At 40.1% G+C, this 11,625-nt stretch overlaps 1 protein-coding gene across 4 annotated transcripts in view; it reads left to right on the forward strand.

Annotated features, from left to right (window-relative positions):
- The window catches only part of WDR64 (WD repeat domain 64), a 113,177-nt gene that overhangs the window by 12,515 nt on the left and 89,037 nt on the right, over positions 1-11,625 (forward strand). For 2 of the 4 annotated variants that reach the window (XR_003906747.1, XM_029934824.1), the window contains exons 3-6: positions 5,995-6,097; positions 7,373-7,476; positions 9,515-9,544; positions 10,742-10,852. Coding sequence is in view for 3 of the 4 variants with exons in the window: in XM_029934824.1 (XP_029790684.1) it covers positions 5,995-6,097; positions 7,373-7,476; positions 9,515-9,544; positions 10,742-10,852 (348 nt within the window). In the remaining variant the exon portion in view is untranslated. Of the gene's footprint in view, positions 1-5,994; positions 6,098-7,372; positions 7,477-9,041; positions 9,117-9,514; positions 9,545-10,741; positions 10,853-11,625 lie in introns of those variants that run through there. The other 2 variants (XM_029934826.1, XM_029934825.1) reach the window with 2 other exon arrangements.

The following is an 11,625-nucleotide window of genomic DNA, read 5'->3' on the forward strand; positions in this document are numbered from 1 at the left end:
TCACACACTCAATGGTTCACATGCTGGAATTTCTAATGTGATATTTTTGGATCACTAAGTATATGAAAATGAGTGTGTAACAAATGATTCATGTTGGGGTGCCTGGGTGGCTCAGTCAATTAAGCATCCAATTCTTGGTTTCAGCTCAAGTCATGGTCTCACGGTTTTGTGAGTTCGAGCCCTGTATCAGGCTCTGCACTGCTGGTGTGGAGGCTGCTTGGGATTATCTCCCTGTCTTTCTTTTTCTCTCAAAATAAATTAGAAAACTTAAAGACAAAACAAATGATTCATGTCAACATCAAATAACTTATGCATTTCAAGAAAAAACAGAAGTCTGTTTATATTATATTACAGATCTAGACTCAGGAAACCAATGCTCTAAAAATGTCCCCTGGTGCCAACAAATGACACGCAGTCCTCTGGTTAATCCACTTACCTGGAGTTCTGCATTAACCGACAATTTGGCCCCTGTGCATTTCATAGGGTTCTCTGTTTTGAAGACAGAAATACATCACACATGTTTTGTTGTAAATAAACAAAACACTCTTTTGTCCTTGGAATAAATGAACGTGTGGATGAATTTAGTCAATCCAGATTGCTTTATCGTGTAGATGAGGAAATGCGGCATTGTTCTTGCCCGTATCTACTCTCTCCTTCTCCTTCTCTTTCCAGTTAGAATATCAGAATTATCTCACATTTGTTTTTTCAGATGCAAAATGCCTCTTTTTTATGTTCTTGTTTAATCTTCATGACATCCCCCCTCATGTAGATTATGGAGGATAATATTATTGCAATAATAATGACAAGAAAAATGAAACACAGAAAGGTTAATTGACTTACCTAAAGCCACAGAAAAAATGAGTTTTGGTCCTGGAGCTGAGATTTTCTTCTCTACCCAGGAATTTCATATGACACTATTTTGTCACACCACTTGGGTCCATATAAATCACACGCAAGTTTAATACAAACACTTGTAACCAGCCTTTGTGCACTGTCTATATATAAAGACTAACAAGGTTGGAGAAAATAGTTCAGGAAGCCTCTTTTATTGTTCTGTCATTTCCTCACAAACTATCTGTGCCAATGCTCCTTAGAGGCATTTCTATTTTGAGCAGTGTGACCTAACCTTTCTGAGTCAGATCCATCATCTGTAAAATGCAGATTCAGTGCTGGAAGGTTAACTTTGTTTCAGTTTGGATTACCTTTTTTTTTTTTTTTTCCTATCAGCCAGTGTTAATCTTATCAGGTAATAAGAACTAGGTTCATTCCTTTAAAGTCACTCACTGAATATACAAAACTGATTCTGAGTATAAATTTCTTTGTTGTAGCAATGCCACAAAAGGTACACTTCCTTTTTCTAGGTTTTTAGATGCAAATACACTAATTTGGACACTTCCCCCTCTAGGTTTTAGATATAAACACAGTCAGAAAAATGGACATTCATAGACTAGCAAAGACTTATAACTCAGCTAAAACATCTGGACCTCCCTTTTTAATTTATAAGGAGAAAAATTGGATGTAAAGAGATCTAAGGCAATATGATTATCTTAAATTTATTAAACTAGTTAGTGGGAGACTCTGATACAGATACACGATGTTAGTGTACAACAACACAGTGTTGGTCTACGCTTCCAGTGGGTGAGTCATAAACACATTTTTTTTTCCCCTGGGAGCATACTCAAACTAATTTTAAAAAGAGGCATGCAACACCATATGGAATGCCTATAACTGTGTTCTCCCAAAAGTGAATTTAAATCTATTATAAATCTAAAACTGTATCTGCTAACTTTAAAAGTATTTTTTAAATGCTCCAGGGTAGGTTAAAGAATAAGTTACAGACAGGTTTTCACTTTCTTCTATCTGCTTTTTATTTTCTTTGAATGTTCTACATATTTCTTATGTAATCAGGAAAAAAGTAGTTAAATAAATGAATCACTTAAAGCATGGATCAAGTCCTTGAAATAAAATAGTTAAAAGAATTAATATTCTAATGCATTACTAGTAGTTATATAGTTATAAAGCACTCTAGGCATGTCACATGCACAATTACCTATCTAAAATTTAAATTTTTGAGAGAGAAATTTGACATCTTTGAGGCTATAGTTCATCATACAAAATATGTTTTCTGCTCTTTTTTGATTGAAACATTTCCCTTCAAAATGTAAAGCTTTAGCTGTCTCTTCTGGAGGAGTTTATTTGGTATAAAGGCTTTCCATTTTCCCTCAGGAAATTGTAGTTTTTAGCATCCTTTGGAAATTATTTATGGTAAGAATTGTAATTGTGTAGCATTTAGAAGAAAGAGGAGGACAGTTTGTCATGTCGATGAGAGCAGAAGCCTTGCGGGAGGGCACGTTCCTCTCTGTAGCCGGGACTAAGTATGACCAGCTGCATGGACGATGTGCTGTCTGAGCAGGTAGCAGGGGTGCGGTGAGCAGTGTTCAGCCAGCAAAGAGGACACCTGAGCTCTATGTCCTGTGCAGTCTCTTGCAAAATTGGGAATGATATTTACTCAAATGTTGACATTGATTGAGCCCCTACCCGGCATATGCCACAATCTAGGTACTTTCTAATCTTCCTAACTAATCCAATCATGATTCCCTCATCTGATTCTGACATCAAGGCATAAGATTGGGGAATTATTAGTATTTTATAGATGGGAAAAGTCAAGCACTGAGAAATTAAAGAATGTGCCCGAGGTCATGTGACCAGTAGGCTTGGAACCCGAATTTGGACCCAAGCACTGGTCTAAAGCACCAGTGTGGTCTCCCAAAGGACATCCTCCTACATCTGTTCTCAGACATTTAACAGAAATGTTGCCACTGTCTCTGTAAGAATTACACCAAAATTACAAATTGAGTTAAATGAATATCTGTAAACTGCTTTGAAAATACAGGTATCCTACACCACCCAGTGCTCATCCCCTCTCCCCCAGCCCCCACTCACCCTCAGTTTATTCTCTGTATTTAAGAGTCTCTTGTGGTTTGCCTCCCTCCCTCTCTGTTTGTGACTATGTTGTCCCCTTCCCCTCCCCCATGGCCTTCTGTTAAGTTTCTCAAGATCCACATATGAATGAAACATGAGATCTGTCCTTCTGTGACGGACTTATTTCACTCAGCATAATCCCTTCCAGTTCCTTCCACATTGATGCGAATGGCATGATTTCATTCTTTCTCATTGCCAAGTAGTATTCCACGGTATATATAAGCCAATTTGACAATAAATTATACTCATTAAATAAATAAATAAGTAAATAATAAAAAAGAAAATACAGGTATCATAGGCATATAGAACGTTATTTCAAGTTAGGTGACAACAGACACATGTGCAGTTCTCCCATTCCTGAGAAGCACTGGAATTTATTAGCACAGAAATAATCCTAATTAACATCAGCATTTCACATTATTACTAAAACTAATCTCACACTATTGTCTGGAGTTAAGCTGGTAGCTAGTGTTTGACATTTTTTGTTGTATTTTGTACAAGTAATTTAAATTATACTGAAGTACATTTTTATTTATCTCATTTTATTTTTTTAATGTTTATATCTTTATTTTGAGAGAGAGAGAGAGAGAGAGAGAGAGAGAGAGAGAGAGCTGTGGGGGAGGGGGCAGAAAGAGAAAGAGAATCCCAAACAGGCTCCACACTCAGCATAGAGCCCAGTGTGAGGCTCAGTCTCACAAACCACAAGATCAAGACATGAGCCAAAATCAGAGTCAGGTACTTAACTGGCAGAGCCACCCAGGTGCCCCTGAACTGCATTTTCAAAATGAAGATATGATAGCACAATTCTAAAGGTGCCCCCCTCACAAGATTCCCATGCCCTGGCCATTCAATCACACACTAATTTAGTTACTACTACAAAGGGATTATGCAGATGCAATTACTGTTACTAATCAGCTGAATTAAAATAGGGAGATTGTTCTGGGTTATCTGCAAGGGCCCCACCTAATCACAGAAACAGGAAGGCAAAGGAGCATCCAAATGTGAGGGAATTTGAAGGGCCATTGCTGGTGTGAGATGGAGGGCCCATGTCCTAGGACTGAAGAGAGGCCTCTGGCACTAGGTGTGGGGACCTCAGGCCAATGACCCCAATGAGCTTAGAGCAGGTTCTTCCTCAAGTCTTCAATAAAGAACATATCTCTATAAATATCTGGATTTTAGCCCATGAAGATGCACGTTGGCCTTCCACAGGGCTGTGAGTCACTAACTGAGTGTTATTGGAAGTCCCTATGTTTGTGGTCACTTGTTTTAGTAGCAGCAGCAAACTAACGTAGAAGGAAAAGTACCAAAATTCAAATAGAGTGTGCTGTTACAAACACTGAAAACCAAAATGCAGCTATAAGAGGGATGCAAATTCAATAGAAATGGAGGAGTTACAGCACTTGGAGTAGGAAGCTGGAGACGAGAAAAGCAAGACAGGGACTAAGAGTTATTTCCCATAATTGCCCTTGGGAGGTTGGTCGTATTTTTGTTTTTTAGATGTGCAAGATTTGAACGTGCTGAAAGGAAGTCTGTAGGGAGGGAGAGTAGGGGGGCTGTTAGGGGGAAGGGCAGCATGGATGCAGGGAGCAGGTGGAGAGATCAGGACAGGAGGAACGCATCTGCCTCTGCAAGGGATGGAAAGGATGAAATGTGTGTCGAAACCCAGGTTGAGTTTCTATGTAGGGTGACAAGAAATGCTGGGGAAGCTTCGTCTGGGGCTTGCACTGTCATCTGAACTGGGACGTGAGAGCAGCTGTTGAGAGTGACAAAGAAGTGGCCATATGTGGGGGACACGAGTGCAGCAGGCTTGACACTGGGGCTGTGTGCCGCCAGCCCGATCAGCTAGGGAAGCATGGGATGATGGCCACCAAAGCCCCAGGAGGGTGGAGCTCCTGAATGATTGGTGGCCCCATCCAGTGGGCTGGGAGGTTTACTTTGGGGCTGACCAGCCCCGTGGTGTGGGTGCAAGGCACACAGGGGGTCATATTTCCCCAGCAGTGAGGGTTCGCTTCCTCTCTCTTCTGTCCTTCCTTCCCTCCTTCCTTCATGCTTCTCTTTTGTCGATGCATTATGCATATATATCAGATGCACCAGAAACCATAAACCATATTTCAGAGTTACACTAAAAAATAAAGCCAGAGAAATATTCTGTCATTAGTTTATGAGAATTATACTTCTGCTTATTTATAAGACAATTGAAGAACAGCTATCTATTTTTTCAAATTCCTTGGAATTGCATAATTTGACAATTTATTCACAAATAAAGACTACTTTTCCTTCTTGGGATTCTTTCCTAGTAATTTATTTTCATGTCTGGTGAGTAGGATTTGGAACATTTAAATAAACTGCACTCTTAGATGCCAAAACTCCCCTTAGTAGGGATGAAAAACTTGCTCAGGAAGGTTTATGGAGAATGGGCAGGAGTAGTCATTTGAGAGTGGCCAAATTCAGTGTCAAGATTCTCAGTTGGTACCCTGTCTGATGAAGACTGATTTGCCCTCCAGACAAAAGTTAGCTCCTACAATAATTATCAGTCTGAGCACAGACACCAGCTTGGTATACCAATTCATTCATCAGAAAGAAGAACCAGGGGGCACCTGGGTGGCTCAGTCAGATAAGCGTCCAACTTTGGCTGATGTCATGATCTCGCGGTTTGTGAGTTTGAGCCCTGCATTGGGCTCTGTGTTGACAGCTCAGAACCTGGAGTCTGCTTCAGATTCTGTGTCTCCCTCTCGCTGTGCCCCTCCCTCCCTCAAACTCAGTCTCTGAAGAATGAATAAACAAAAATTAAAAAAAAAGAAAAAAGAATCAGTAACTTCAAAATAATGCACCGTCAGCATATGGGGTTTTGAAGATAATTCTCTTGCTATGGGTAATGCCCTGGCATTTATAAAGCAAGTTGTAGACTATTCATCCAAATTAAACTTTAAATTCAATCAACATCAAATCTGTCACTTTACAGCCAATTTTGAGATCCTGTACATGTTTATGTGTGTTGTTTGGGATTTTTAGATCTTTGGATACTTCTTCTCTGAAAAAGATAGTCTTGCTTCCCAGAAGGATGAAGACAATTTGATCTTCCTTGTTTCTAGAAAACAGCGAGTTGTGATTTCAGGTGATATTTTTAATTTCCCTTCCAAATCAATATGGGTTCTGATATTTTCTCAAAAATAAATATTGGAACAAAAATAGAAATTGTACATGTGGTTAGGTTTGAAATATGGTCATTGCTTTGAGGGACCCTAAGTAAAAAATGTTGCAGGGAAATAGTTTACGTTTTTCTGGAAGGTTCAGATCTCAGGTGTAGGCTCCGTACCAATGACACCTCAATGTTGCACATCCAAGCACCTGATAGAATCACATTTCCTTTATCATTGTATTAAAATGAAAATTTAAAGTGTTTTAGTAATTAGAAGTCCTTCCTACACTGCCCTTGATTATCACATGGAAGTTTAAGGCTGTGTCTCTAACACTGTGAACTTGGGCCAATCACAGAGGAGAATTATCTGTTTAGAAGTCTCAAGAACATACATCGTTTCTTTTTAACCTTGAGCCTGGGACCCATCCCGCCCCACTGTGGACACTTCAGGTTTTCTTTCCTTTCTTCCCTCTGGGGAGGAGGAAGCCCATGAGGAGGAAAGGCAAACCCCAGAATCTGCCCCTGTCCTGTTTCATCCCAGAGATTCTGAGATGAAGCATGTCATCCAGGTCAAATCTGGTGTCCCTTTGAAAAACACCTGAATTTACTGAAGTCATTTGAACCAAGCCCACCTGTCTTCCACCTCCCTCAGCCCAGCTAGTAGATCTCACCGGAGCCTGTCCCTTCTGCGTACATGTGGTTTTATCAATTCAGTACATCGGCAAAGAAACATGAGAGTGTCCAATGTTGTTTTCCAAACACACAGTAAAAACAAAAAGAAAAAATCCTTAACAGTATCAAGGTGGTTTCATTCTTTTATGCTGGAATGCCCGAGATCATATTAGACTTCTATTCTGTGTAAACCAGGATGTGACAGTTCAAAGAAAGGATTCCTGAGAGGTGTGGAAATCTCAAAGTGGAATGATTCCAAAAAATGTTTGGAAAACACGTTCTCTGTAAAATGCACATTCTCTGTAAAATAGGTGCCAGGGGCATGAACAGATACACATTTTCTCTGGGAATTCAGGCACCACATTGAGTTGCAAAGTGTTATAGGTTCAGATTAGTATCTCTGGGGATAATTAAAAAGTTTGCTGGGTTTTGCTGGCTTTTATGGTTTTATTCTACTTTACTTTTTCAGGAAGAAAGTATAAAAAAGTTGCTTTACTCTTTGTATTATAAGCAAACCTAACATATGAATTTTAGGATCTTTACTGCTGAGAGATGAAATGAATATTATGCTGTTGACAGGTAGTAGAAGACAGGACGTGATTAAATGCATCGTCAAGATCCCTCAGTTGGATTTACTAATAACAGCTTCTCAGAAAGGATTAATAACAGTCTTTAATAGCCAGGTAATTTGAAAGCTTAGATTCCTCTCCCTTCTGTCCGTCCTTCCTCCCTCTCTCTTACCTCCTTCTTTCTTTCCTTCCTTCCTCCCACCCTCCTCCCTTCTTCCTTCTTTCCTTCCTTCTCTTTTGTCTGTGCGTTATGCATATGTATCAGGTGCAGCAGAAACCATAAACCATATTTCAGAGTTATTTCAATAAGTAAACCCAGATGCCATTAAAATGAGGAGCCGGTCGAGTCCTGGAGCAATTGTTGAGATTTTGGTAACTGCGTCTGGCGGTGGTCCTCAGGGAGCCTTACTGAACCGTGTGGCATCAGCACAATTAATGGATGATCCTGGATAATTTCTCAGATAAAATCAGAAAAATTCACAAGCCATGTGATTTTGTCATAATCCTAACAAGTACAGAAGGTGTGCACACACACACTCATTCATACTTTTGTTGATGAACATATGCATACTCACAAACATGCTCACACATCTGTTTCTTACAAAAACCATGCAATTGGAGAGAAAAGATTGCTTAAAAACTATTTTAAGATTTGATACACCAAGAATAAATAGCATTTTGAATGTTGCACGTTTTACAAATAGAATGACACATTTCTGTGAAAAAAATAACTGGTAAGGTAGGCCACAGGAATAGTTTATTAAAAGTTAGTCATTAATAATGCAAAATATCTCAGAATAGGTTAATTCATAATTTAGGCTCAATGCAAAGTAGAATAAACACAGTTAAGGATTTTCACAATGCTCTCTAGAGGGCTTGGTACAATAGACTGTAATATAAAAATTCCTGCCAAAAGACTAGTTTTTAAAACTTCAGAAGATCTATGAGGGTTATTCAACTTTTAAAGATGATAAAAGAAATTTAAACACATGCTTTCCACTAAAGATGGAGGTGGAGAAATAGAAGAGGAAAACTACAAGGGTGCTGTTCTCTGCTCACCAATTTCCTGAGGGCACTTAATTTCTCCTATATAGGAAAAAATTCCTGGTTGGAAAAAACCTCTTTGAACTCTTTGGATGAAAGAGTCTGAGATGACCGTGACTAACAGTTATGATCTAATTCACTTTCCCCCTTTTCAAGTCTATTCCTTCTGGGCAGCCATTTTCCGTACCTTTCCCAAGACCACACAACCATGCAAAAGAAATCAGGTCATTAATATACTTCAAATAGTTACCTTGACCTTGGCAGCAATTAACATGCCCTAAGGGGAAAAGAGGCTGATCAGGTTCATTATAGCTCTGTATGGACTAAGTCCATGATTCTCAGCCAACACAGTACCGGGTATAAGATTCACGCAATAGGTACCCCAGTAACAGAGGACGCTCACTGGATAGAAGGTCCCTAAGTCTCTCAGGAATCTGAGAGATAACTTTCAAATGAAATAGTATTTCTTTTTCCCACATCAAGCTGTTTTCATATTGACCTATTTAGCATTCCTTTGGACCACTCATGACGTTGTCGTGAGTATTATTTTGCATTCACAGTTTTTGATATCCGGTGTTGCTCCAAATAACTAAAACATGTGAGGCAGTCTGCAAACAGGGGGAAGCATCAGTACAGTGTGAGACTCTACCGGGACAGTCATCAGACTCAACGACAAATCCCAGAAGCACAAACTGTGCCCGAAGCAAAAAGTGAGTTCTTCTGCAGAGCTAGGTTTTTAGGGGAAAGGAGGAAAGGAGGAAATGCATGGATGGTAGAAATGACAAGTGAGATGAAACTGTGGAGATAACATGTTGTTTTAAAGCCAACATTCTTGGGGCGCCTGGGTGGCTCGGTCGGTTAAGCGTCAGCTTTGGCTCAGGTCATGATCTCACAGTTTGTGGGTTCAAGCCCTGCATCGGGCTCTGTGCTGACAGCTCAGAGCCTGGAGCCTGCTTTGGATTCTGCCTCCCTCTCTCTCTGCTCCTCCCCAGCTCGCACTCTGTCTCTCAAAAAATAAACATTGAAAAAAATTTTTAAAAAAAGCCAACATTCTCAATTTTAATTGTAGTCCCAACTAACTTTCATTATTCTCTTCCTTTGTTCATAGATGAGAGTCCAGACCAGCATCAATGTTACAGTAAGTACATTTTTATAAAATCCTGATGCTGTCAGATTTGGGGCTGAGGCCATGGATCCTCAATAAATAATCACAAACTCTATATATGCAGTGTCAAATAGGCCCTATGAATAAGGTGTTTTTGTATTGTATGTCTATTGACTAGCACCAAAACTAAACCCTGAGCAACAGCAGAGGGCCCTCACCCTGCTTCCTGAAGTTAAATTTATTTTGGAGAAGTGTTTGGAGACATTACTCCCCGGAAGCTTCCCTTTAAGAGCCTCACCAAACTTCTTCCCAGCAGCCACCAGTGAAGGATGTAAAACCTGGACACAATCCAAGTTGTGAGAACAACAGGGAAATGGCCAGGGGAAATAATTTGGAACCACTGCATTGGAAACTTGAAAATAGCATTAAAAACTTTAGTGCAACCCGTAATCTATTTAAGCCATATTGCTAATTGGAAAAATGACCCAGTGGCCATTGTAAAGCTATGATGAGCTGGTTTCAGAGCTGCAGCATGGCTTTATGAGAGATGGGAGATGCCTGCCTTTTCACCCTGCTTACAAGCACTGGACACCCTGAACTACCCAGGAAGGCGCCATGCCATCTGGCAGAGGACCCTCTGCTTCTTCAGCTAAAACGGCTGTTGGAACCCCTAGCGCCCATCTGGAATGTGGGCAGCAGTGTCCGGCACAAGCAGGCGCTCCTAAGTGGGGGCTGCTGTTCTGGCTCCGTTGTGTGTCTTCGACATGACAGACTTGGTGACTTTAGGCAACACAAGACAAATTCATTGGGCTCAACTTAGTTACTGACCAGATGATGGCTAAGGTCTTTTCTGGCTAAAAATTGTATGCATGGGGACAGGACCAGAGAACTGGCTTAATTTGGGCTCTGTGTGTTCCTGTGAAAAGGTGTTCTCACAAAAGTAGAGTACTTCCAGATGCCTGCTCTCCAGGTGGCCCTGTGCCTCTAGGGAGCTGCCACAGGCATAAGCACATCCTTCTCCAGCTGATGGTGCTGAGACTCAAGAGTCAAGGAGAAATGAGACCGTCTCCTCCAGACATCAAAGCAGAGATGTTTCCAGCCTCTCCTGCAAATTCTGGGGCAAAGTGAGGCTTACCGTGGAACTAACATACTGTTTAGTAACAAGCGTCACCAAGTGATAGACTAAAACATATTGTGCCCCCCTCCTCCTGTTCTCTGTTTTTCTACCAGGATACCTCCTGGATCACAGGATGTGATTACCTCTCACAGCTGAAAAGAATTGTTGCCACTACAGAAAGGACTATCATTGTCTGGGATTATAAAGCTCAGGGCAGTGGCCAGGTACGGTGTCAAGAACAATACTCCTAGTACTGAGGTTGTCTTTTCCGTCCTGGTAGGATAGGAACAATCTCCTTCCTCTATTGAATGTCAGTTTCTTCATACATAAAATGAGGCAGTTTAACGAATCAAGTTCATCTAAACAAGTTCAGCATTAATATTCTATGAGCTAATCAAAAAGGAACATTCTTTCCATTTAGTGCATAATTAATCTGGCAATATTTGTTTGTTTTCTTTTGTTTTTGAGAGAGAGAGAAGCTGATTCCTTTCTTCTTTATGCCCTTCTCTGAATTCAAGCATTAGCGTTTTGAGTATGTTCGTGTTATCGGGCTCAAAACCCTTCTTTCCAGTTCAGCTTCATTTAGTAAGAAAATTACTAAAACTGAAGTGACCAATTCTGGCAAAATATCTAGTGGGGCAGATGTCAATATTATCCCTTCAATGGGCTGAAATGTTACCACTTAAGCAATTTACAATATTGAGCATTTGCAGACATATAGAAGTGATGAACACATTCCCTGCATGCAAACAAAACTCAGTCTTGAAGGATCTCATGAAAAAACATAATATATAATATAATGGCACAACAATTTATGCAGTAAAAAAAACAAAAACAAAAACAAAAACAAAAAAAGGAAGGGCAATAGGAGCTTGGGGAGAGACAAGATTGTAAAAAATGCCCTCAGCAAGCAAGCTAACTTTGTTTTTTTTTCCTTTTGAAGATCTCATTGAGATCCTTTTTTTTTTAAGCTGCATATATTTATTTATTTATTTTT

Source organism: Suricata suricatta, chromosome 3 (assembly GCF_006229205.1).
Source record: "Suricata suricatta isolate VVHF042 chromosome 3, meerkat_22Aug2017_6uvM2_HiC, whole genome shotgun sequence".
NCBI classification, from domain to species: Eukaryota; Metazoa; Chordata; class Mammalia; order Carnivora; family Herpestidae; genus Suricata; species Suricata suricatta.